Below are 26,080 nucleotides of genomic sequence, written 5' to 3'. Positions count from 1 at the left end.
TCGAATAATATCACCGTCAATAGAGACCAAACTTGTACTATTCTTCTTCCACTGGTTCTCACAGTCATGAAACTCATAAAACCTTCCCGACTTTCCGTCGCCATCGTCACTGGCTGCTTCGTCCTCTTCGTCTGTAGTCCGTTCCCCCACATTCCAGCCTTTCCCCTTTACCTCCACCGCATATTACCTAGGCACTAACTACCCTCAAGGCCTCGTCCTCTACTCCCATCGCTTACCTCCCGAGGCACGGGATCGGGAGGCATTCTGTGCAGACTGCATCAGCTATGCACGTGCGATCGATGCGATGATCCAGAAAACCCCCGATATGCGGGGGAACCGCAACTTCTACCGGTACTCGTTGGATGTCTCCTGTCGCGGCTGGCTGCTCACCAGTCGGCGGTGCCCCAACTATCGGCGGAGCTTTCTCCAAGGAGCGGATCGCTTCATGTATGAGATTGAGAATCCGTTTGACGCGTGCACGGCAATTCGCGCATGTTAGCAGGGCACGTGCGTTCAAACCAATATACCAATCTCACCCTTCCCGGTTCAGGAAACGAACGTGGGCGTACAGACCGGGCGTGGTTGGGCAAGCACCTCTAGGCATTATTAGAAAAATTCTCATCATCGCTCATCAATCTATGATTCATGAGGTTGTGAAGGCAAAGAAGGCACATTAGGTAAGACGCCACCGAAGGCCTCGTTCAGTCGACCGTCAAACCAACCACCACCACGGTTGGACCACAGTCACACCACAATTAAACCCCCATGGCAAGACCCTCTTCGTATCCACCGGTGGCCATCAGATCAGAGCACTGCCACGCAGCAAAAGAAAGTCTGCTGCTTCGTCCAGATGGTGAAAGGGACCAACCCCACGTGCCGGAGAAAAACCCTAACGAGGGCCAGAGCCAAGCACGCGCCAAGTTACCTTAACCGGCTGGCAGTTGGTTTCTCTCTCCAGCATTCACCAGTCCGTCAGGAACGTGCTGAATTGTCCGTCGTGATTGGCACATCTCACGGCCTTGGCGGACTGGGCGCCAAGTCCGCTCTCCCGGGCGGAACCAATGGAGACGGGGACTGCTCTCACGTTCGTGTGGCCGACTTGGCGGAATATCGCCATTTTCGAAGCACACGAGCATGTACGGAGGACAACACCACCCAGAGCATTTCGACCATCAGTCGCACGGCTATGGTCTAGGTACTTAACCTCCCTCCCATCCGCTCTCATCTCTCCTTTCCATCCCGACTCTCCTGGCTCATCTCTGACCTCCTGTCATCAACCCTCCCCTTCTCTTCGCCTCTCTCGTGCTCTCGAGCACGTCAGGCTGCCTGGATCTTTGCCCACCATGATTCCCGAAATCACCGCCAAGTATGACTGGATCCTGGCCATCACCTCGATCGCCTTTGTCTTCAGTGCCTTCGGAAACGGTGCCAACGATGTGTCCAACTCGTATGCCACCTCGGTTGCGGCTCGCACCTTGACCGTCTGGCAGGCGGGTATCCTGGCCGTCATCACCGAGTTCGTCGGTGCGGTGGCCCTGGGAGACCGTGTCACCAGTACCATCAAGTCCAGCATCATCACCCCCGATCGCTTTATGGGGAAGCCCGGCACTTTCATGCTGGCCATGGGATGTGCCGAGGTCGGCAGTGCCTTCTGGTTGATGTTCGCCACCAGCAAGGGAATGCCCGTGTCGACGACGCAGACCGTCGTCGGTGCCCTCATTGGTGTTGGTTTCGCCTCTCAGGCAGACATCACTTGGGCCTGGAAAAAGGGCAGTGTTTCCCAAACCGCCGCCTCTTGGGGAATCGCTCCCGGTATTGCCGCCTGCTTCTCGGCCCTCATCTTCGGCATTCTCAAGTACTCGGTTTTGGAGCGCAAGGACCCGTTCAAATGGGCCATGCGCCTCATTCCCGTCTATCTTTCCGTCACCGGTGCCATTCTCGCCCTCTTCATCGTCGTTGAGGCCCCAACCGCGCCCTCTCTGGAAGAGTTTGGAGCCGGAAAGGCCGCCGGTATCATCCTGGGTGTCTTCGGTGGATGTCTCCTCATCTCGGTCGTCTTTTTCATGCCCTACTTCCGCCGCCGCCTTATCATGCAGGACAGCCGGATCCGCTTCTACCACCTCCCCTTGGGCCCCTGGCTCCTGAAGGAGAACTGCCCGATCTACTTCCCCGCAAAGGGAGAAACGGTCGTGACCAACTACTACGAAGACGCCTTTGGGGAGGTCCGCGCCGGCGAGGGCGCTGCGGAGAAGAACCCGTCGCCCGAACTCCCTCACGACAGCAAAGAGCCCACGGATCTCGAGCGCATCGCCGATTCGGTCCAGTCGAGCCCCGAAATCAAGCCCCGCAAGCGCATCGTCCAGCCGGAGGAGCGTTTCCTCGACCCGGTCAAGGACCTCTCCTGGTTCCACCCTATGAAGTACTGGGGCTGGACCAAGTTCATCCTGCTCCAGGGTGTCACGCGCGATGTCATCTCCCACGACTCGGAAAAGCTCCGTGACATCCACTCTCGTGCCCGCCGCTATGACGTCCGCGTCGAGCATCTCTGGACCTACTGCCAAGTGGTCTCCGCCATGATGATGTCGATCGCGCACGGTTCCAACGATGTCGCCAACGCCGTCGGTCCCTGGGCTGGTTCCTATGCGACCTACAAGTCTGGTGCCGTCAACACCAAGGCCGATACTCCCGTATGGTTCCTGGTCATTGCGGGTCTGCTGCTCGGTGCTGGCTTCTGGTTCTACGGTTACCACGTGCTGCGCTCCCTCGGAAACAAGATCACCCAGATGTCGCCCACCCGTGGCTTTGCCACAGAGTTGGGCGCGGCCATCACGGTTCTGCTCGCCTCGCGCCTGGGTCTACCCGTCTCGACCACCCAGTGCCTGACTGGTGCCGCGATGGGTGTTGCGCTGATGAACTATGACCTGAAGGCCGTCAACTGGATGCAGCTGCTGTACATTTTCTCTGGTTGGGTGTTGACTCTTCCCTGTGCTGCATTGATTTCCGGCTTGATCTGCCTGATGGCCTTGAATGCCCCCCATTTCTAATTTCATCCGTGATGGTGTCTGATGGGATGTATTCTTTTCTTTAATTTCTTTTGTGTCTTATTCCAAACCTGTTCATAGATATCCACTTTGCAATGAATGATTCGATTTTTAATTTGAAACCCGGCTTTCCCATACCGCGTAAGACATGGATTATAGAAGCTGGTATTGAAGTGAGTTCTCTATCTTTGGCGGATAGTCCATTCTAACCTCACGATACCTTCAGACAGAAATTCGTGAAGATGCCGATCCCTCCCACGTCTCCCTCGTTTGTTTACATATTCGACGATCTTACCCATTGCGCTTGATCATGTCGTGGCTGGAATGTATCGGACCGGGGATGACGCTACCACCGCAAAGGCTCTGTGGAACTCGAAGAGGGCTTGAGTGAAGGAACAACGAGGGTTGGGTGAATATTACGGACATTTGCGTGGGTGTACCGGGATGTCTCCATCTGCCGTCGCCTTTATGAACTACTGGTACCTTGCGGACGTCTACATGAGGATCGACACAGGACACCAAAGACAACCACTGCGCAAGAAAACTTCCAAGGTCCGCCTCCACCAAGGTCCCTGCTCTTCACGGAGTATATCTAGTGCGAAATTCTCGTCGTGATGCTGCACCCCAAACATGAAGCCCTTGTCTCTCCTCCCGCTGGGGTTTGCCCTGGCCACGGCGACCACTCCCAAGCTGCATGATTTCGATGCCCTCGGTGCCTGGTTCGACGGGGTCAACGCCATCAATGCGACCTCTATGAACGCTACAGCCCGTGCAGCTGCGAAAAACACCTCGGTGGCGATTGTCGGTGGAGGAATATCCGGTCTAGCCACCGCGCTGATGCTCGACAGCGTCGGCGTGCACAACTGGGAGATCATCGAAGCCAGCGATCGCATCGGCGGCCGGTTCCGCACCAAATTCGTCGGGGGCACGCAGGAATGGGCCGAGATGGGTCCCATGCGTCTGCCCGTGCGAGCGCACTACACCGACGGCGACGTCGTCGAGTACACCGACCATGCCATGGTGTTTCAGCTGGCAGAGCTCCTGAACCAGATGAACCGTAACGACTCCCAATGGCGGATCGATTTCATCCCCTGGATTCAGCACCACCCCAACGAGCTCCTCGCCCTGGGCACCCGCCGTCTCCCCGATGGACGCATCCCCACGCGCGCCGACATCGAACAAGACAGCAGTCTGGAGGAGCCGGCCGCTGTGTCTGGGGAAGAATACGACCGCACGGAACGTCGCATGGACGCCATCCTCATGCGCAAGGAGAAGCTTAAGTCCCTCCAGCGTGACGTCTGGCGCGCCCACCGCGAGGCTATGGACCAGGGTCTCGACGACTGGAGCGAGCAGGCCATGATGCGCCATGTGTTCCACGCCAGCGAGAACGTCACCGACGCCATCTGGACCGCCAGTGATTACGACGTGTTCTGGGACGAGCTGCACCACAACTCGAATCTCGAGTTAGACGGGAGCCCCGGGTCGCTGGGCAAGACGGAATGGACCTGCATCGATCGCGGATTCAACCGGTTGTCGGATGCATTCCTGCCTCATGTGCGGGATCGTCTGACGCTGCAGCGCAAAGTTCGCAAGCTGGAGTCCTTCTCCCGGGACGACGGCCGCACGTACACTCGCCTGTCGTGGTATCCCTCGGTCGCGAACCGCACCTACGAAAGCAAGGACTACGACTATACGATCATGGCGGTGCCTTTCACCATGACGCGGTTCATGGACCTCCCGAAATTTTCCTCCGTGTTGGACCGCGCGATTAGCGAGGCCGGTCTGCGTTTCAAGTCCGCCTGCAAGGTTGCTCTCTTGTTCTCGGAGCGGTTCTGGGAAAAGGGCGACAAGCCTATTTTTGGTGGAAAGTCGACGCCCCCTAGTGATGCTGTTGGGGCGCTGTACTACCCAGTCTACGGGCTCAATGAATCGCGACCGGGTCTGATTATGCACTACCGTGGCGGAGACTGGAGTGACAGGTTCGTCAGCTTCTCGGAGGAGGAGCACGTGCAAACGGTACTAGATGCAGTCGTTGCGTTGCACGGTGAGCAGGCGAGGGACCTTTACACCGGAGACTACGAGAGATTGTGCTGGCTGCAGGACGAGCACACGGCGACCTCGTGGTGTCGCCCCGACGTCGAGCAGCACCGGCTGTACATCCCTGCGTACCACCGGACGGAGCATAACACCATCTTCATCGGAGAGCATACGGCACCGACGCATGCGTGGGTGAGCAGTTCGCTGCACTCTGCGGTTCGAGGCAGCGTGCAGCTGTTGTTGGACCTGGGGTTGGTGGAGGAAGCTAAACAGCTTAATCGCCAGTGGATGGGGCGATGGATACAATAGCGATGCAGGTGCAGTTACAATATGTACATCTATGATAGAGTATATACAACTTTATAGACAATCAGACACCGTCAGTGGTGACCAACTCTGGACTCGCCCTGCGGGTCCACTCCATCCAGCTCCCATCGTAGATCCGGCGAGGCATGCGAAATCCCGTCTCCTGTAGGGCCAGATCCAACGCGGCAGCCGTGACCCCAGAATTGCATGTCAATATGAATGGCCTCTGGTCGTGGACCCCCGCAGAGCCGAACAAGTCTTTCAGCTCCGATAACGGCAAGAAAGTCTTCGTCGTCGCGTCCAACATCGCCGCCAGCGGTATGTTGATCGCAGAAGGCATATGACCGGACCGCAACGAAGGGTCCGCTTCCGCCTGGACGCCGGAAAACCGGCCGGGAATCCGGGCATCCACGATCTGATACTCCATGCCCCTATGGAGGATGATGTCCTTCAACTCGTCGAAATCAACGACTTGCTCCTTGGCAGGCTCCCGCACAGGGTACACCGTGGGGCCAGGGACAGAAGCCAGCTCCCCATGGGAAACGGGATACCCCTGTTGCACGTACAGCCGGAAATTGTTCAGCACCTGCACGGACTCGTGTCCGAAGAAGCGACAGGCCCAGGCCACGCGCGGAGCGCTGTACATGCCCACGTCGGCTGTGTCGTAGACGACCAAGACATCGTCTGCGCGGACTCCCAGCTCGCCCATGCATTTTGCAAAGTGGGCGGCTGTCGGGAGCATCTGCGGATACGGCGAAGCGGTATCCGCGATGGCGTCCATATTGAAGAATCTGTCGCAGTCAGTGAAATGAACATACAATCCAGCGGGGAGGCGTACATGGATCCCGGTATGTGTTCCTGCTGGTAGGATGCCAGCAACTCCGCTCGTCCGGCTGCCACAGGGACAATTCGGCGGGAGGACGTCTCCCTTGCAGCATGGAACTCCACTGGGGAGATGAGGAGCGAAGAGGACATGGCTGGGAGAGGGTGAGTCGGAGAGGACGCAGAGTTGGCATAAATATGGAAATCGTGGGAAAATGTGGAGGAGATGACTCAGCCATTTCCACGTGTTCCTCTGTTGTCCCTGATCTTTGTCGTCTTTCTCACTCGTCTGATATGATCCTAACTATCTTTTAGCCGATTTCTTGCACCATGCCTCCATCAGCAGCTTTGTCTCTGCGGGAATCGTTTGGCGATAGGAAGATCCCCGAGATCTCTCGCAAGATCACTGCTTGTGTGGCATGTCGGAAACTCAAGGTCAAGCCCTGTGCTGTGTTCGACTCAGACCGACAGCGTTATTGACTCCTGCAGACTAAGTGTCATATGAATGACAATAAGCCGCCGTGTAGTCGGTGTAAAGCACGAGGTCTGACATGTACGGTCAACAAGAGTCTGCAAATGCTGTTGGAGAGCGACGCATCGTATGTCAGCTTCCCGGAGCAGTACCAACCATCCTGACGAAGTTCAGATGGAAGGAAATAATGGAAGCTCGAATCGAGAAACTAGAACAGGCTCTCATTGAGTCGTCTCGTCCCCAACGGATCATATCGAATTTCGGACCGTCAGCAATAAGCGTGCCTCAAGAGCACTCGGCCTCTCCTCCATCAGCAACTCCAAACATGGTCACTCTGAATCTATCCTGTAGCCTTGGAGCTTTCCCAGCATCTTCAATCTTGAACCTAACTCTCAGTGCTAACCGAAGCACACCTGGCCACCCGGACCTGATCTCACGCGAGGTCATCTCATACGATACAGCCGAAACGTTCTTCAATTTTTACCAGCAAAAGCTAGACCCCTGCATCTACCATGTACTTGCTGCAGCTGACACGTTAGCTACCACGCGTTCACGCTCCTCTCTTCTTACAGCTGCAGTCTGTACGGTGGCCGCCTTCTGCACCGGATCGAAGCATTACCAAAGCTGCTTCGATGCGTTGACAAACGAGGTGTCGGGCAAGATGTTTTCTCCTCGCTATACGTTCGACGACGTCCGGGCCTTGTGTATTGGGGCTTTTTGGCTCAACGAGATCTCATCGGCGCTGAATGGTTTAGGTAGGTTCTTGAAATTCCTCTCGACATGCTCTGTCTAACGTCAGAAGCCGTCCGCATTGGCACTGAGCTGGACCTCCACCGATGCATTACTAAAATGCCCCACGATAAACGGGGGTGTTACGACCGAACACGACTATATTATCTGCTTTATCTCTGTGATCACCACTGCTCCTTGAGCCACGGACGACCGCCGCTCACACGGGACTTTCATTCATTGAAGAACCCCCGCGACTTTCTGCAAAGCAAATACTCAACTCAGGCGGATCGGAAGCTCATCAGCCAAATTGAGCTGTGGTCTATTAGTAGCCGCGTCTTTGACGTATTTGGGGCAGATATCGAGAACCCGATTGCCAGCCACCGCTCGGCAGAATTGGAGCGTTTGAGCGACGCATATGATCAGTGGTATGACGAATGGCTAGACCTTTTTTCATTTGACGATGACAAGGCACATCATTTACCCAAGAAGATGTTTCAGCTTTACACCCATTCTGCGAGGCTGTACCTTTTCTCTCATGTTTTCCGTGGGCCGGCTGAGGGTGAAAATCTATCGACCGGGTTTGAACAGGGAGTGAGCACTTTTGCCCAACGTGCTTTGGAAAGTGCCCTTTCCATCGTCCGATGCATTGTAGGCAACGAGTCTGAGCCAAGTTCATGGCTGGAAAGACTGCCGCTGTATTTTGGGACGATGACTGCATTCGCATCTGTTTGCCTCGTTAGACTCTCGTCATACCAACCGGTCATCAGCAACATGAACACGAATGAAGTTCGTGGTCTTTTACGTCAATTAGCCAGTCGGCTTCAGAGCTCGTTGGCACTAGAGCACTCGACGCACCCGTTCCTGAGTATTGCAGGAAGTTTAGGGCAGTTGAGTTCGGATGAGAGCGATACCAATCATGACGATTTTTTCGCCGACTTCGATTTCGATTCGTTTACGAATGATGGTATGAAATTGGGATTATTTGGAGACTCATATGACTGCACAAGCTTCTGATTGTGGACGACTAAATGTTACCTAATAATTGAGGGCGAGATCGAATACGTCAAAGTTCCTCCACTGCCGCTGTCCCACATCGTCCATCTGGACTGGCGTGGACCTCAGCAGTGGAATGGCCCTTTCGGATAGGCCTCCATGTGTTCTGAGACGATGGCCCTGCAGCTGAGTCAGATCATGCTCATCTGCCCTGCTTCCAATGGCAAACTGCTCCTTGGAAATCACGACCAGATCGCCCTCTCTGTCAGCCGGCATGTCAAACATAGCCGCAGCCTCTTCCCCCAGCATGGCGAGCTCAACCTCGGGTAGTTCGCGACATGCTGCCACCATATCTTCAACGTCGGAGCAGTCCTTCAGATGAACCCGAACGAAACCACCGAGGGCACCGTGGTGCTTGACAAATGGATCTGCAATGGGACAGATAACCCGTGCACCGCTCTGAGGCCACTTGTGATTGAGGAAGTCCTCTAGAAATAGAACATTGGGCTTCCCATTCGCATCGGACTTGTCACTCATACCGTGATCCCCTGTCACTGCGACCACAGCACCCAACTTCACATATTCCCCCAGATACCCATCGACTTTCCGCATGAACTCGTCCGACTCCGTAGAACGCGGCGCATGCTTGTGCTGGATATAATCCGACAGAGTCAGGTAGAAGAGATCCGCACGACGTTCCTGGAGGAGCTTCAGGCCCGCCTCTAGAACGAAGAGAGACAGTTCGCCCGAGTACTGCGGTGGGGATGGCAGGCCCAGCCACTCCTCGACGTCTGCAATGCCGTGCTCTTGCAATGTACATTCTGCAGCGCACTGAGCCGAAAAGCAAATAGCACCATTCGCAGGTGACAGGCCGCGGTTGATGATGCGCCGTAGTTTATCTTTGGCCGTGATAGCCGCCACGCGGACCCCGGCGTTAGCCATCTGTTCGAGAATGGTAGACCCGTGGACCAGCGAATCGTCCAGCACCATGTGCTCTTGGCCAGTGGTTTTATCGAGATAGTAGTTCCCCGACACGCCGTGCACCTTGGTCGGCACCCCGGTGATGATGGAGAGATTGTTGGGGTTGGTCAATGAGGGCATTGCGCAATTTGCAGTCCGATGGAAACCGGTCTGGATGAAGGAGGAAAGAGTGGGCAAGATGCCATCCTCGCAGCCGGCTTGGAGATATTCGGGATCAAATCCATCGACACAGACAACGACCGTCGGATGACGGGGCAGTCGGTACGTTCTTCCGTGAAGTTCAATGGAGGTCATTTTGGAGGTCTTGTATGAGATGCTTGAGAATGATGTCGGGTGGCTTTTGAAGAGTATGGTGAGATAATCGTGAGAGCGTGCTAATGAACCATCTAAATATGCTTCGCTCTGTGATGGACGGCATGAAGTGCGGGCGGGCGCCGGCAAGCTTTCCGTTGCGGCAATTCGCCGTTACTTCATATGCATAATCATGTGTTTGCAGACGACCTAGAGTCTTTTGGTTATGGATTTCAGGAATAATGAATATAAGACATGAAATTGATATGGAAATTGGTTATGGCTTAGAATGCAACAGTCTGGATATTATTGAAATATGATACAACATCATTAACTAGGAGAACTCGGACCAACGCAAATCAGATATCACACGCCATATATACAGACAGATATTATACAATCGAATAATCACAGTGATCACTGTCGGGCGCCAAAGATCATCTCCTCCACTACACTCTTTTCGCCACTGTTCTCAACCAGGTTTCGGAAAACGCCGCCTGGGATACGCATTAGATCCTGCGGGGTCCCAAACTCCACCGCACGACCGGCATCCATGACGAGGATGCGGTCAAAGTCGGCTATGGTGCTGAGGCGATGCGCGATGACTAGCAACGAGGAAGCGTTGCGGCCAAATTCAGCACGGATGGAGCGCTGAATCAGAGCATCCGTCTCCATATCGACCGCTGACGTGGCCTCATCGAGAATCATGATCTTCGGGTGCGTCACAATGGCACGCGCGAGGCATAAAAGCTGGCGTTGGCCCTGGCTCAGGTTGAGCCCGCCTTCAGAGATAGGCGACGACAAAGAGGAAAAGAAACCGGGCAGCTTTGCCGGGCCAGCGGTGGACGATGCCGATGAGGCCAGAGTATCGCTGCCGCTGAGCGGCTCATGACTCGATTGCGAACCGAGGGTAAGCGTATCCTCGAAAGACAAAAGATGGACGCGTTCCAGTGCGTTGTAGAGCTCGAGATCGGTATACTCATGGAACGGATCGAGATTGGAGCGGACCGTGCCGGAGAACAGGACCGGGTCTTGCGGGATGATGGCTAGGCGGCTGCGCAGGGCCTGTAGATTCATCTTCGACACATCGAGTCCGTCCACGACGATACGGCCCGCGCGCGCTTCGAGAAAGCGGAACAAGGTCAGCGTCAGCGAAGATTTCCCAGCGCCAGTGCGGCCCACCACACCGACGCGTTGGTTGTGCTCCAAAGTAAAGCTGAGCCCGTTCAAGACCGGCGGAAGATCCGGCGCATAGCCCACGACGAGGTCTTCCACTTCCACTCGTCCGCGCAGGGGCCATGCGGCCGGAGGCTCATAGCCATCCTGATCTTCAATCTCGATGTTGGAGTACTCGAGAACGCGCTCCGTCGCGGTCATGTCCATTTCCAGATCAGCGTAGAAACGCAACCCCATGGAAACGGCGTAGTTGTATTGCAAAGCAAAGGTGACCGCAAAGCCCGCCAAGGCAGCAGACATCCCTGGGGAATAGACAACCAAGGCTGCGGTTCCGGTGGAAAAGAGCGCACCGACAATGCTCATCCGCAGAGCAAGCCAACGATTAAAGAGCCAGAGATACCATGCCGTCTGAGCATGGCGGTCGATGCGGGCGTACATTTGTCGGATGTAAACGTCGATCTTGTTGAAGGCACGGATTGTCATGAGTCCCGCTAGGCTGGTGCCGAATTGCTCCATGACCGGGCTTTTGGAGATGCTTTCCAGTCGCTTGACTTCTCGTACGCCTGCCAGAAATAACCGGGCAATATGGTAGCACAGTGCAATCAACACTAGACCGAAAATGAGAATGACAGGCGAAACCAGCACTCCAGCAACGAGGATTCCGGCTAGCTCAAGAAATTTGTATAGAAAGTGGCCCATGTCATAACCCAGCCGCCAGTCTAGAATGTAAACGTCGGATGTGAAGCGGTTGAGAACGCGGCCGAGCGGTACGGTGTCTAGCCAACGCAACGGTGCATGCAGCACTCTTCCCAGTAGATCTTCAAACATTTGTCGTGATGACTGCAGGGATGCCAGGGAGATCGCCAGATACCGCAGGGAGCCAAGGATACAAGCGGCGAGGGAAAGGACGATATAGATGCTGAGATAGAAGATAAGGTCGCGGTCGACCGAGGTTTGGTTAAGCCGATCCAAAACAGCCGACACTTCCTTCGAGGGTGAAGTCCATACGCTCACCCACCACGACTGAAGAGATCAGCTTGTACTCTAAGAACATTTCAGGATCGAAAGATCACTTACCCGACCCACTAAAAGCGCCATGAAAAGCCCGTACGCGATGAAAGTCAGGATCCACGATGGTAGACTGCGCCCTCTGCTTAAATAGGCCGCATAGACTCGGATTGATATCGATCCTGTCTCCCTCTTTTCAGCCTGGGTGAACTTCTTCGGAATGTGTATGTTGTTTGCCGTGGTCGGCGAAGGCGCCGAGGAACGTTTCCGGCGGGATCGGACTTCATCCTGCACGACTTTGCGATCTTGGGACGCTATCTCCGTACTAAGTCCCTGCAGCAGGTCTGCCAGCTCCGGGGTATTGGTTAGTTGTTCGACTGTTCCAGCATGAGTCATACGGCCATTGTCGAGAAGAACGCAGTAGTCGGTGCGAGGCAAACATAGCCCGACGTGGTGAGTGACAAGAATCCTCGTTCGATCTTGTCCTAGCTCACCGGTAAGAGCATTATCGTAGAGATGCCTTCCTGTCTCCGCATCCAAGGCACTGAAGATGTCATCCATGATCAGGATCCCAGCCCGCGAGTACAAGGCTCTTGCAAAAGAGATCCTCCATCGCTGGCCTCCGCTGAGGTTGATGCCATTGGAACCAATATCGGTCAGCTCCCCGTCCGGCAACATCTTGAGATCTTTCTCTAAACCCGAGGCGAATACGACTTTGCGGTAGCGCGACCAGTTGTAAGGGAGCCCGAAAAGTATGTTGTCTCTGATGGTGGCATTTTCCATCCAGGGGTTCTGTGAAACGTATGCGACAGCCGAGTCAAGAATCCAATTTTCCCTTGTGGCGCGATGATCATATCGCTCATCAAGAGGAGGTGCATGCGGAACAGAGACTGACCCACCCAGGACATCAGCTTCTCCCAGAATGGAGGCGAGAAGAAGACTCTTCCCGGAGCCCGTCTTTCCAGCAATCACGCTCAGTCCCTTTGGTGGGAAAGACAGAGTGACATCCCGCAGAACAAAGCGGTCATCGGTCTCCCACTCGCGGTCCAGTGCCGTCCCTTCTTCAGCAGGCCAGGCGACAGCTGCATCTTCGAAGGAGATTCTGCTAGTGTCCGTTGTATGCGGTTGTTTTTCTGTGGTTGCAAGGTACTTGTCAATGCGGTCTGCGCTCACTTTGGCCTCCATCCCCTTGGACAGCAAGTCTGGCAGACTGGCCATTGCAGACTCCAGGTTTCCAAAGACTGAGAGAGCAGTGAAGGCGACAGAAGCGGACAGTTCGCCATACTGTAGCGCATAAACGGTGAGGGAAGCTGCTGAGAGCATCAGGGGGCCGAGGACCCATACGGACACCATTCCCGTTGTGTAGAGCGATGTCTTCCACAGCAACCCCAATTCGACACGACGTCTTTCCAAGATACAGTCCTTCCATTGTCTTTCGAGGGCTGCAAATTTGATCTGTCTGATGCCCTGGAGTACCTCCGTGACCGCAGCGCTGCGTTTATCGGTAGCTTTCATGAGTTCCTGTTGAGCAGCTGCGTATCTTCTGGTTAACCATGCGTTGGCCGGCATGAGGAGAAGTAGCATGGAGACTCCAGCCAGTAGGCTTCGCCAGCCGACTAGATGGAGCAGAAAGGCTCCGGCAAGGACCAGACGAAGGATGCATGATGGGATTAAATAGTTGAAGGTGGCAAAGTCGGCGATTCGTTTGGAGTCGACGGAGGCGAGGTTGATGACGCTTTGACGGCTCTTGCGCTCTTCCTCATCCTCATCCTCTTCGTCGTCTCGTGCTTTCTCGGAAGTCGACTGTTTCACGTGCTTAACGTCCTTACAACGCATTGCTTTGGCAAACACCAAGGCCGTAAGACCTTCATATATGGGGATCCAGAGTTGCGAGTAGATTATCCACCACAGCCAGGACTCGATTCCAAGACACAAGATGAGTACTCCGCCAAGTCCGATGACCCAAACATATGTTGGCGTTGTCTCCCCGGATCCTAGAGAGCGATTTTCCAGGGACTTGAGAATGCCGTACATTGCTACCTGGGGACCAAACCCTAGGAGGCATGTCGCTAGACTGAGCCCGGCTTGGACCGCCAGAGGCTTGACATGACCCATTAGCAGTGCTTTCCATAGCTTCCGTGACCCAAGCATCTGTTCGAATCGAGTGTGGAGAGTGGCGGCACGCGCGACAAATGGCAACTTCGGCAGATCGTTGATTGCGAGGCATTTCGACTGGGCTGCATGCCGAAGCACCCCGTTCGCCCATCCGTAGGTTAGCCGACTGTACAAGCTAACAGTTCTCTCTTGATCAACGATTTGTCCTTCGTGGTAGACGTGGGGACGTCGGGGAATCAGGATACAGCAAACCGCTCGCAAAGCTGCAGTGACGGTCTGGCTGACAAAGAGTCCTGTTGACGCACGATCGATGTAAATGGTATACCCTGCGCCCCAGAGTAGGCTGACCTGGATGCATGGGACAATTGCCATGACGGAACTAGCTCCAAACGCGTAGATACCGAGGATATGACGGTCCACGATGGACGGCTCGGTGAAAAAGGCGACGGACTGAAGACATAATATCACCTATCGTCGTCGCGTTAACAGCAATTAACCAATGGACAACTCCTTGCCATCACTTACCCAGCCTCCGGCCTCCAACCAGAAGGGAACCACGAACGGACTTGACGCGGACTGCAAGGACACGATAGCCAACGCCAGGGATAACTCCAGACCGGTCACGGACAGAATGGCAATGAGCAACTTCTGCCAGGTATCCGTGCATTGGTGTACGGAACGATCGGTTGCCTCCCCATCTTCATCTTGGTAGAGTGGTTTGCCCCGCGAAGACGCGGTCTCCAGGCGGATCGGCTGGGTCTCGTGGACCCATCGTTGGTGTAGCTTGCGTGCTGCAGGAAAGCTACTAACGAAGGTCAACAGAAAGCCCAGGACGCCTGTGAGAATCGAGAGGATCTCCGGGTTGTATCTCATAGCTTTCTTCCGCGCTCTCCGTCGTCGGTGTTGGTGTACGGGAGAGAGAGAACGCGGGATAAGGGCGAATACCCACAGCAAAACACATTTGGCGAAAGGAACGTGGCCCTGAATTCTTGTTTACCAAGGAGACGAGGGAGGGACAACGGTTAAGCTGTACAAGCTGTGAGAAGTAGCACTGGTCTACATTCCTGCACGGGTTCTTTTCGCGCTCCTTGCATTTTCGTCCATTCCGCCCCGGGCCAATCAGCGGGCCATCTGGAGTGTCTCCGCTGTCCTACCAAATCGGGAAATCGCACAACAACACCCATTCTCACATAGATAAAAGGCAGGATGGTAGGCTTTGCAATTTGAGATAGTCGATACTGCTTTATTATCTAGTCATTGAATTATCTGTAATTATCATTCGAATATAAAGCATTGCTTCACTTACTGCATCTTAATTGTAACTATCGCGCATCATTTCTTGGTCGCACAGCTGAATCTATAGGTTACATACGCTGTCTGCCTGTGTCGCAGTTGAGATCATGTCGCAGCTGAGATCATGCCATAATTCCAGAGATAACCCCAGTGAATCAGAAGGATCTTGGTTAAACCTACCCATTGTCATGGATCTAGGCAGCAATATTCAAAATAGGAGAATACAACTATGATAGTCGATAATGTGTCTTTGATCACGTTCATAAATCCAGAGAAATCAGCACTCTCCGTCCATCCAATATGCTAAGCCAGCTCGCACTCGATCAGACTCTCCACTCCACGACGCACGGTCCAAATCTTCGTGATCTTAAGACCCGCAGACTCAATCAGAGCATACCAGTGCTTTTCTGTCCGTTCCGTCGAAGCGAAATCCGCCATCATGATAATATCCAAGCTGGTGGTTTCCCAGTATGCGTTGGTGCTGGGAATGACGTTCTCGTTGATCAAGATCTTGCTGTAGCCACGCTTCATGACCGGGACAATGTTCGACAGGATCTTGCGACAGTTGTCATCGTTCCAGTCGTGGAGGACGGAGTGCATATAGTAAGCCCGAGCTCCTAATACAACCGGTTAGTTGATGTTCATATGGCGTCTGGGGGCGGAGCATAAGTACCTTTGACGGGCTGTTCTGTGAAGAAGTCATGGGCCATGGGTTGAATTGACGAGTGCAGTCCCACTGTCTTGGCCTGTTCAATGACCTCGGAAAGGTCTTGCAAGACCAGACGGCCAGGGACATCGGGCCATTTACGGCGGAACTCTGACAGATCATGTCCCATACTACCTCCCATATCTACAATCAAAACGTCGTCATCGCCAATGCCCGTGCCCTCAACCAGCGACTGAACTGGGTAGAAGCCGACATCCATCCAACTCGGTCGTCCCTGGTGATAGGCGCTCATATGGTTATTGAACTGCACGGCGTGGACCGGGTTTTCCCGCAGAAAGTCGAAGAAGTGAAGGGTCGTGTTGAATCCGAGTTGAAAGGCGCAGTTGGTGCCATCACTGGGGTTGCGGTAGTTGTTCTTTTTGAGGTGCGCTGGGAGGGCTTGGACGCCGTTCGTGATACATCCGGTCCTATGTCATATCAGCACTGATCAATATATTGGAGTGAAGATAAGGGAAACTCACAGGCATGGGTAGGCATCGCTATACCGCCGTGAGCTCAGAGAGGTCGAGAAGCCCGTCCGGCGGTACTCGTCTGGACCGGTTTCTGCGATTGTCCCCATAGCGCACAGATGTTTGAGAAGCCGGGCTAAGGTAATAAATTAGAACACGGACGCAGAGGGAGAACAGTCCAAGCCTACCAAGCATTACAGGATCCGCCCCCGTAGCTTCGGCGAGCTCGTCGGACGATTTGGGTCGGTCATCCTTGGACAGGACAGTGAACACTCCCAGTTCAACGCAGGTCTCGAGGGCCGCATAAACCGTACTCTAATGACGGAGTTAGCCACAGGTTGAACGAGTTCGAACCAAATACTATACCTGCGACCAACAGAATCGGATCATTGCCTCGCGAGGGGTCTCCAGAGCATACACCAGAGACCGCGCCGTGTCAAGCAATTCTGCACGGACATCCTCACTTTTCTGGGAAGTAAACGTTTCACCATGGGAGGCAATCTTTTTCAGAAGAGCGGGGACCTCTTCAGGCGCGTTGGGAGAAATTGCCACATCGTCGTCAACAAAAGCTTCCTTAAGGTTACTGGACTCGGCGTGGCCGTTGGTGGGTTTGCTGGTGTCAACATCGTGGGTGACAACGGCAGTGACATCGTTCGAGGTACCATTAGAGGTACCACTGGTAGTTGTGCCGTTTACATGGACCATTTTGACAATCGCTTTGGAGGGGCAAGTAAAAGGAGAAATCTACAGTGTTTATTCTTGAGAGGCATGTGTGCCGCGGTTGGGGCTAATAAGGGTATTATGTGTATCCAAAGAAAGCCCCTGGCCTCATTCCCCCCATTCCCGCCCCTGAGTCTTTCCCATTGTGCCTAATTGTTTTTGGCCCAAGACGAACAGCCATTCCGGCGATTCACAGGATGAATGGCATCGGTGGAGACTGTCTCTCCACCAGTGTCTGCGGTCTGGGGGAAGCCGGCCACCGAGGGCTTTGGAGACAATCGTCCGGTCCCAAAGATTCGGAATCCCCTAATGTAATTGTCGCAAAAGAGTATATCAATGATGACCGGCAATGAAACTTCATACGGATCGGCCATGCTCTAGACTTTTTGGGCAAGAGTACGAAGATAGGACCTAGCCATGGCGGGATGGAGTCTATCGTCCCCTCCACTGATCAGAGTATATGACAGGTATTTGGAGACCAGCTAGCCCGATATAGGGCAAGAGACGGCAGGATTGGTAAACTCTACCGGCTGACGGCGGGCAACCTGTGGTATAGCGCCACGCAAGTTGACTGCGGCGTCTCGGTGAGGTGCCGTTTAATCCCCGCCGGTAGTTTGCTATATTATTATTGCTCTTCTCTTATTATTGTTCTTTTCATCCACACTTTTCAGGACAACGCTTATTGATGCTTTTATGGCAGACACTGCAGCGACTGTGGGTCTGTTAAGTACTTTTAGTACTTAGGCGTAAATTGAACCAACCCGGGCCATACCTGTTCCTTGATATAGCGGAGTAGCAGAGTACCTACCTAAGCACCTACTCAATAATAGCTATTATCGGGCCTCTTTGCCGAGGACGCCCCCAAGATCGTGGGGACGCCGCGACCATATGTTCCACAACGGTCGTGCAGTCCACAGTACTTGTACTCCGTACCTCTCCCGCACCGTTTCAAGACTAGTATCAAGCGACGGATCGAACCGGCTCCACAATCCGCACGCCGGAGGTTTCCTGTTCAAGCCATTGCTTCGCGTTCGATGACCCGACTGGAAGACCTTTGACCACTGCCGCTTAGTCAATGACGGGGCCCGCCGATCCCTGTCGTAGGATTGACCAAGAACGGTTGGCCCCCAAGTCTCGCCTCCTCAAGGATCAGTCCGCTCGACGCGAGACCTTGCTCGCCATGAATTTATGCGTCGACCGCTATTATTATCACGAGTAGTGGAGTGACCCCTGTGCCGTGCCGTGTCTGTTGAGACGGGAAGAGAACTGCAGGTGGCAATGATTGTGCTGAAGAGCCCACTCCCATGAAGACAGACGACCCGTGAATGCAGGGACGGGAGAGAAGGCGAAAGCCATGCTGCTGCCTTATTGCCCCTGAGCCTCCTACGGAGTATTGACCCAGTTCGCTCATTTCGGCGCTGCATGTGCCAGTAGTTCGAACGACCTGTCGAACCGGGGGATGCAAGACAAACGCTTTGTCGATTCGAGACCCGAGTATATTGCGTGGGTCGTTTCCTGCAATATTCCTGAAGGCTTGGATGAGTTGACAGGCCCTCCACTACCTTAACTCGCTCCAGTTCTGTTCTCTTCATCTATTCGAATCCCACGCACCATGTCAGCCCATGATGGCAAACCCACCGATGACAAGGGTCCAAAGATTCTCGCCGTGCTTTGGACCTTGACGGCCATCACAACGGTTATCGTTGTGGCACGCATGTACATCCGCAGTTGCCTGCTGCGGAACGTCGGTGCAGACGACTATTTGATTTGTGTATCGTTGGTACGTTCTTCCCAGTGATGCACGTCGATATTCACAGGCTTAACGTTCATGCAGTTCCTAGGCTTAGTATACTGTGGCATTACCACTGGAAACGTGTTAATCGGCTACGGAAAGCATGCCTGGGTTTTGGAGGAGAAGACGGTCGAGCTGGCCAGTTTACTGAACTCTGTCAGCTTTTTGTTCGGGATCCTCTCCTTTGCCCTTCCGAAGCTAGCGGTGACGGCCATGTTGACCAAGATCTTAAACCCACCCTTCGTCCATCGTGTGGCTCTATGGATACTTGTGGGAACGGCAGCGGCGGTGTCCTGTATATGTATCCTGGTGTTGTTCACCATGTGTGATCCCCCGGAGGGCCTGTGGAAGACGAGTATGGTAGCGAAGGGAGAGGCAACTTGCCGAGACGTGTGGATTCTTATCGACTACGCAATCTTCACTGGTGGTATGTGACTGTATCCTGATGGGCTCCAGACGTGACTGACAAGATGGTGCTCTTAGCGATTTCGGCATTTGTGGATCTTTGTCTTGCAATCTACCCTACGACTATCCTTATGAAACTTCATATGTCTCTACGGAAGCGGCTTGCCTTGTGTGCAGCTCTGGGCCTGGGTGCCATGTGAGTCCAAGGTTCCAAACCTGATCCAGATGGAAATGTCGCTGACAGAAAATGTCTCCCAGTGCATCTGCAATGGCCATTGTCAAGTGCACGCAGCTGAAGGGTCTCGCCGATAGATCGGACTACACCTGTAAGCCTCCCGTTGAGAAATCGAGGAATATAGCTAACCCATGTTAGACGGCACTGCGGATCTTGTGATGTGGACAAAGTAAGCGCTCTTTCCCGAATGCTTTCAACGTCACTAACAGCGTGTTCAGCATTGAATCCGACGTTGTCATTATTGCCTCTTGCATCCCCACCCTCCAGCCTGTCCTTGAATTGATCACCGGAAAACGCACCAAAAGTTCCTACAGTAACCGATACAAAGGAAGCCACAATCTGCCGGATTCGTCGTTTGATAGGCCATCCAAAACCCCCCGAAAGTCCGATTTAGCCATCACCAATGTCGACAGCCAGGAAAGCATTCTACGGTCCGATGAACTCCAGAACAGCCACCCCCTCGGAACAATTCGTCGCACGGATAACGTCACGGTGGAATATGAGTCTCACCCAGCACCGGGTGCTGCAAATGAACGGACGTCGTGGTAGATGGTAATACGGAGTATGCGGTGATTTACATGGACCATTCATAGGGCAGGCGGATTGTGATTTCTTTTTCTCACTTCAATCTATTTTCTCGGTGTATTCTTTTACAAAAGCACATTATACCACTTCTCGTCAGTCTACTATATAAAAATCTCGAACAAGGTTTTCTCATCATCAGTGTGTCGACACATCTTCCTTTATGTCATCAAAAGCGGCTACTGAACAAAAGTCCCATGCGTAACGCTGATTCGAGGACAAAGAAAAATGACAATGCGATAGTGGTACATGAGTAGCGTTTGTGATGCATTGCAGGAAATGACTCGAATATATCATACAGGGGTTTTTGGCCATTCCCTCAGCCTGCAAGATTCTGTGAGCATGATTCTTGGACGCAACCACTTACTGCATATTTAGTGCCAATCGGAGATTTGGCGGAGAAACATCCTACGGGATTAGACCGAGGATGGCCGGAAACTCGACAAGGAGGGATGATAGATCACATTTAAACAGTCTAGAACACCAACCCCGGCGCACATTTCCCGTCTTCTTTATTGAACGGCTGATGGTTCCAGTGCAGCTCGCAGGGGGCGCAAATCCCGATCAAAACCCTAACTTTACTCCGAAGAACGTGTGCTTTAGTACGTTGTACCCTGCAATCCGCACGTCCGCGCAGGATAGTTCGCACCTTACCCAGAGGAAGAGGTATGCGAAGACGACACTGAGTGACCCATTTCCGTGGACAATAAGTAGAACGAACGCAGACCTGCGATGCTGTTTCGCTGTCCTTTGAACCATATTCAAAAACTCATGAGAAGAAAGTCCATATATGTCAGCCAAACGAAGGTGGCAATGCAACCATTCATTCGCCATCTCTAATAACTATATCATACAGGTCACATCCATCTAACTCCGTCCTGAGTCGGAGGATGAACTACTGGGGTCCTTCCAAAGCGGATCAATAAAATACACAACGCCATGCGCGATAGCAGCGGCCAACGGTCCAATCTACGAATGTCTGTTAGCCCATAGATTCTCCGATCGACAAGTGCCTATGCAAGCAAACTCACCCAGTGGATCCAGTGATAGCCTGGAAAATGCGACGCCACATAGACCCCAAAACATCTCGCGGGGTTCACGCCTGGAGGGACACATTATTCCTCATGTCCGCTTATCGTTGGGCCCATACAAATTTGAGCTATACTTACTTGCACCGATGTATCCGGGACGCGTCCAGGCTGTGCCCCAGGAGACGATCCCAAGGACAATGCCAACAAACCACGGCGACGTTGCATGGCCAAAGATCTTGGCCTGTCGCGGATCCAACGCGACCCCAAAGGCCAAAAAGATAAGGATCAAGCACGCCATGAACTCGATGATCAACGCGTCTTTGACCGGCACTAGCTCCGTGTCGATGTAACATCCCCCAACGGTGAACTCCCGCGTTCCATACGCACTGTTCAACGCAAGCCCGGCCAACGCACCCCCGAACGTTTGACCAGCAAGATAAAGAATCATACGAGGGAAGGAAATGATCCGGGCAAAGAACGTGGCCATGGTGATGGTTGGGCTGATGTGGCCCCCACTCGACGGGGAGAACGTATAGATGAGCAGTGGCGTCAACAAAAGGTTCGTGATGCCCCCGAACAGCGGCGAGAAGAAGGTCAACGTGTGGTAGATGCCCACTTCTGTCTTCGGTGCCGTGACGGGAGCGGGGGGATGAGTCGTCACCCAAGCCGTGATGAAGACATTCATCATGCTGGCTACACCGATATTAGCTGTCCAGTCTTCAAGCCGCATCGCACAAGGCACAGCAGAGCAGCTAATACTCACCTACGCATTCGAGCATCGCCCACTTCCAAAAGTCCGCACTGAGGAAACCACGAAAGTCGAACACTTCAGCCAGAGTCATATGCGGTGCAGCGTCTGGGACTTTCTCCAAGACCTTCGTGTTGCGAGGATCATTTCGATCCACGATGAAGTCTTGATTTCCTCCAACTCGACCAGCGAATGGAGGGATGGCGACCTGAAGGGGGGAATGGTGCTCCTCCACCTCATACTCGGGGAGATAGTCGACAACCATCTTGCCAGTGCGGTGCAACACCTTTGGTCGACGACAAGGCGCGAAGAAAATGGAGAGGTCTCTCCATGCGATCAGCCATGAAAAGGCCTACGCGTCGAGCCAGGTTTTCTCATCGCCATCGACATTACGGCACTTGGCGGAAATCACTTCCTCCGGACATAGCTTGTGGCATTACTCCGTTGTATTGAACCACAGCGAACGATGGATCATCTTATGCCTACTCAGCATGAACAGGACGGCATTTAATCGGTTATTCTGCGGGAACACAGCTCCCAGCTGGATGGCAGCCGAGAAGAAAAGGCCCACTGTGCCGCGATGCCGAGCCGAGTGGGTTTCTCGACGATGGACTGGTGATATCTAGAATCCATTTGCAAATTCGATATGTTCATCACAGTGGTCCCACCAATCGCGTCGTCTGCCGTTGAGAGTGGCAGGCACCGACTCCGGGGAGAAATGTCTATATAGAAGGGCGAGGTGGAAGACGGTTTTTCCCTTTCCTTGGCTCCCGAGAAGGGAATCTTGCGCCCGAGAAGTGATTTTGCTTCAATGAACGTTGCTTCAGTGTGGGATAGCTCTTTACATTGATTATCCCTTGTAGGGTGTGGAGGCGGGCATTCCTCACGTTGCCTAGATTATGCCAGGACGGACAAGCCGGCACCGATGTCGCAGCCTTAACAAATACATGGTCGTAATCCGAGAGACAGGGAGAAAGGGAGATGGACTTCTGAAGGTAACACCTGTCCCTCCATGATTCAAACATATTCTTGTTGTTCCATTAAGGTCTTGTCTGCCACCATCATGGTTATCTACACTTGGGTTCGCCCAGTCGATCATGTCTTGGCCATCTTTTGATCGTGCATGATTCATCGACATACCGGAGTACTTATGTGCCAAGACGGCAACTGACCCGCATTCGTGCCGAGGAGTTTCTAGTTCACGGGAGAACTTCGGTTAGGGCTTTCATCCAACGGCGGTACAAAAGGCCAAGGACGCCCAGGCACAAGGTCGCTTGCCCAAGGCCTCTACTTGTACACTTGGCAGGGGATATGTGATATGATAGGGTAAAATCTTTCACAGGTTATCTAGGCAGTGTAGTAGTGTTTCGGTGCAAGGGAATACTCCACTGCCAACATGGAAGGAGACAGCGTCGAGAAATATATCTTTGAAGGCACAAAACAACATTGACGAGATGGTGCTGGTCATCAAGTCAGATACATTGCTTAACCATCTAACTCGTTCCTTCGTGAATTAAATCTTGGCCGTCACCCGATATCCTACAGATGCATCACCGGGAAGCCCAATCCCCCATACAATCCGGCAGTCCCAGTCGCTTCTGTCCAAACCTGCTTGATGGACGCTGTGAGGGACTAGACGCCAGTATGAATGAACAATCGAAGGAAAGGTGAACTCGGCCGGCATGCCTTCACCTTGGAGAATCCACCGCCTCGCCACCTCGTGGGCAATGGAGTCCTCGTCTCTCTGTGCGTCAAGCGCCAGCAAGACTCCGCTGATAATCCAAGCCAAGGTGAACATAATTTGCCGCCCATCTGCCAGGACCGTTTTCAGCCCGCCAGGTACTTGAGTTGGATCCATCTTGGCACACAGTGTTTTCCAGGCTTCCATCAACGTGCTTCTGTATGGGTCCTGCCGCACTCTTCCAATAACATCGCGTATCCAAGTGCCAAAGGACTCGAGATTGTGACCGCGGGTCAGATGTCTGACAGTCTCACTTGCAAGGACATTGGAGGTGCCTTCCCATACCGAGTTACTCGCGGTATCCCTCCACAAGCGACTGACATTGAACTCTGGTTCTTCCGGCTCGTCTGGGGGTGGATTAGTAACCACACGATCAACTAGTTATAGGACTAACGTACCCATGTATCCCACGCCTCCCATAGCTTCCTGGCATTCCTGGAAAGCCAAGGTGGCCGATTTGCAGATCACAGCCTTTGATGTCGAGGTCAATGCCCGAAGCACGAGAGTTGTTAGTTCTGGCGACTTTGCGAGAAGTGAATAGTGATCTGACACGTTGGCCGGGAACCCGTGGTCGCCATAGCTCAGGAGCGAGGTTGTAAAGAATGCCAGCTGCATCCAACCCCGGTGTTTCACTTCTAGCTGAGCTAGCATGCGTAAATGCATTGGGAAGGTCCACAACGGTTGATCTATAGTCTTGCGCGAACGAGCGAAAGCCTTGGCAATGTCCATCGCCCGACGCAGGCAAGATAGTGCGGTGATAAAGTTATGAGTTCGCGTCACGTTCAGCAGGAGGGCAATTGTTGCGATACCGCGGTCCTTGGGTCCGATCATGTGTGCTCGAACATCCTTCAACTCCAGCTCGGCCGTTGGAAGTTCCTTCGTGCCAAATTTATTCTTCAATCGGTGGATCCGAATACCATTGGTGACCTCTTTCTCCTTGCCATCCTCGCCAATAATTGTTTTGACTGTCGGGGCAACAAACAGCGAGAGCTGGCTGGATTCCGTTTTGGCCAAAATAAGAGCGACATTGCAGTCCGTCGCACTGGAGAAGAATTTGAACCCGGAAAGAAGGTAGTCGCCCTGATCTATACGCCCAAATCTTCCTTCCTTGGAGGGGAGAGGAGAGTATACAGCAATCGTCTCGCTGTTGCGGACGTCACTTCCTCCAACTCGTTCTGTCATCCACTGCGCAGAGATCCAGGGGTCTTCCCGAGACGTGAGCCTGGCGTAGAGATAATGGAATGGATGATCCGAAGGAACAGATAGATGGTGTCGAACGAGCCGACATGCTCCCGAGGTCATCGACACGGGACAGGAGTAGGTTGCCGACGCAGCCGAAAAGATGTAATTGCTGTGAGACCGTTAACATATGACATGGTGTACATCCCATCATAGGGGCAACAGACAAAGCATGTTGTACAATCCTCCTGTATTGAGCAAAAGTATCTTCGTACCCGTGGGCAACAACCCTTGGACGTCGTGAGCAAATATCTGGTATAGTGAACTGCAAAATTCTCACCCGTTTTGGAGACCCCATTTGCCTAACTGCTTCCAGCCCTCACTGGTGATGAGCCGGTCCCGATCATATCTGGAACCCCATACATTCCGTCCTTTGACATATGGTTGCTGGGTCTCTGCATTTCCGATCCATCCATTGATTTGCTCTGAGACTGCGTCTGCGCCGAACCGACTGAGACTTGGACTGACTTTGGAAAGGACGTCAGAAGGGAGATACCCTGTATTCGATTAGTATCAAACAGCCAAGCAGACGTTGGTATAGGTACAAACATTGGAGAATCCGCTGAAAGACAGCATCTGAGTCCGCCGGATTAGGAAGCGGAGGGACAGAGAGGAAATAACCCTCATCCGCGGACGAAGGGGTGAGCTTAGACATTGTATTGATGAGTCGCAAAAAGCACAACGCAGAATTAATATTGGTTCATTGAAATCGGTTTCCTTGGGCCAGGAATAAATGCCCTGTTTGGGTCCTCATTCCCCTGTTATACCTCCACAGATAGGAGCCCCCGCGTTTGTAGATGCCGCAAAATCACCGAAAACCACCGCCAGCTTCCGACAACCCCGCCATGGGCCGTGAAAGCACGTACTGCATAGAGAAATGCTGGATTTTTGTGGGGTGTAAAGATGATGCCGACTAGGAACTGAAAGGCACTGCCAATTTAAAAGGTCCATCTGCCCAGTATTCCGTGGCGACTTGGTCATGCACCCGTCTGATATCCCGAGCCTACTGCACCAACAACATCGAAGCAAGATGCAACATCTACAGCCTATATGGAAGCCAAGCACTCCAGCTGAGCAGATTCCAATGAATATTTATCGCGAGCATGTCAATCGTAAATTTGGCGTGAACCTTCGTTCTTCTCAC

General features: G+C 53.3%; 9 protein-coding genes across 9 annotated transcripts; 4 read left to right on the top strand and 5 right to left on the bottom strand.

Moving 5' to 3' along the window:
• Nucleotides 1–1,343: 1,343 nt before the first annotated feature.
• ATEG_01933 (inorganic phosphate transporter) lies at nucleotides 1,344–3,044 on the top strand (the record flags this gene model as incomplete). The annotated part of the gene is made up of 1 exon (XM_001211111.1): nucleotides 1,344–3,044. One exon carries the CDS (start codon nucleotides 1,344–1,346, stop codon nucleotides 3,042–3,044), a length of 1,701 nt encoding a protein of 566 aa, XP_001211111.1.
• A 627-nt stretch (nucleotides 3,045–3,671) lies between these two features.
• On the top strand, nucleotides 3,672–6,052 carry ATEG_01932 (flavin monoamine oxidase family protein; the record flags this gene model as incomplete). Its single annotated transcript, XM_001211110.1, has 4 exons — nucleotides 3,672–5,329; nucleotides 5,445–5,549; nucleotides 5,650–5,702; nucleotides 5,871–6,052. The coding sequence occupies 4 exons, from the start codon at nucleotides 3,672–3,674 to the stop codon at nucleotides 6,050–6,052; spliced, it is 1,998 nt and encodes a 665-aa protein (XP_001211110.1).
• Nucleotides 6,053–6,536: 484 nt separating this feature from the next.
• Nucleotides 6,537–6,686, top strand: ATEG_01931 (uncharacterized protein; the record flags this gene model as incomplete). The annotated part of the gene is made up of 1 exon (XM_001211109.1): nucleotides 6,537–6,686. One exon carries the CDS (start codon nucleotides 6,537–6,539, stop codon nucleotides 6,684–6,686), a length of 150 nt encoding a protein of 49 aa, XP_001211109.1.
• A 1,759-nt stretch (nucleotides 6,687–8,445) lies between these two features.
• ATEG_01930 (uncharacterized protein) lies at nucleotides 8,446–9,678 on the bottom strand (the record flags this gene model as incomplete). The annotated part of the gene is made up of 1 exon (XM_001211108.1): nucleotides 8,446–9,678. The coding sequence occupies one exon, from the start codon at nucleotides 9,676–9,678 to the stop codon at nucleotides 8,446–8,448; it is 1,233 nt and encodes a 410-aa protein (XP_001211108.1).
• A 414-nt stretch (nucleotides 9,679–10,092) lies between these two features.
• Nucleotides 10,093–14,847, bottom strand: ATEG_01929 (uncharacterized protein; the record flags this gene model as incomplete). Its single annotated transcript, XM_001211107.1, has 3 exons — nucleotides 10,093–11,874; nucleotides 11,929–14,442; nucleotides 14,500–14,847. 3 exons carry the CDS (start codon nucleotides 14,845–14,847, stop codon nucleotides 10,093–10,095), a joined length of 4,644 nt encoding a protein of 1,547 aa, XP_001211107.1.
• Nucleotides 14,848–15,570: 723 nt separating this feature from the next.
• On the bottom strand, nucleotides 15,571–17,148 carry ATEG_01928 (uncharacterized protein; the record flags this gene model as incomplete). The annotated part of the gene is made up of 5 exons (XM_001211106.1): nucleotides 15,571–15,884; nucleotides 15,941–16,401; nucleotides 16,456–16,579; nucleotides 16,632–16,758; nucleotides 16,900–17,148. The coding sequence occupies 5 exons, from the start codon at nucleotides 17,146–17,148 to the stop codon at nucleotides 15,571–15,573; spliced, it is 1,275 nt and encodes a 424-aa protein (XP_001211106.1).
• Nucleotides 17,149–18,775: 1,627 nt separating this feature from the next.
• On the top strand, nucleotides 18,776–20,144 carry ATEG_01927 (uncharacterized protein; the record flags this gene model as incomplete). Its single annotated transcript, XM_001211105.1, has 6 exons — nucleotides 18,776–18,943; nucleotides 18,998–19,382; nucleotides 19,439–19,556; nucleotides 19,619–19,686; nucleotides 19,734–19,764; nucleotides 19,814–20,144. The coding sequence occupies 6 exons, from the start codon at nucleotides 18,776–18,778 to the stop codon at nucleotides 20,142–20,144; spliced, it is 1,101 nt and encodes a 366-aa protein (XP_001211105.1).
• A 1,155-nt stretch (nucleotides 20,145–21,299) lies between these two features.
• ATEG_01926 (uncharacterized protein) lies at nucleotides 21,300–22,221 on the bottom strand (the record flags this gene model as incomplete). The annotated part of the gene is made up of 2 exons (XM_001211104.1): nucleotides 21,300–21,901; nucleotides 21,972–22,221. 2 exons carry the CDS (start codon nucleotides 22,219–22,221, stop codon nucleotides 21,300–21,302), a joined length of 852 nt encoding a protein of 283 aa, XP_001211104.1.
• Nucleotides 22,222–23,469: 1,248 nt separating this feature from the next.
• ATEG_01925 (uncharacterized protein) lies at nucleotides 23,470–25,591 on the bottom strand (the record flags this gene model as incomplete). The annotated part of the gene is made up of 4 exons (XM_001211103.1): nucleotides 23,470–24,044; nucleotides 24,096–25,048; nucleotides 25,217–25,433; nucleotides 25,486–25,591. The coding sequence occupies 4 exons, from the start codon at nucleotides 25,589–25,591 to the stop codon at nucleotides 23,470–23,472; spliced, it is 1,851 nt and encodes a 616-aa protein (XP_001211103.1).
• Between the last annotated feature and the right edge of the window lie 489 nt (nucleotides 25,592–26,080).

Source organism: Aspergillus terreus, genomic scaffold, assembly GCF_000149615.1.
Source record: "Aspergillus terreus NIH2624 scaffold_3 genomic scaffold, whole genome shotgun sequence".
NCBI classification, from domain to species: Eukaryota; Fungi; Ascomycota; class Eurotiomycetes; order Eurotiales; family Aspergillaceae; genus Aspergillus; species Aspergillus terreus.
The sequence above is the reverse complement of the archived record's forward strand: the minus strand, read 5'-3'. Positions and strand labels throughout refer to the sequence as shown.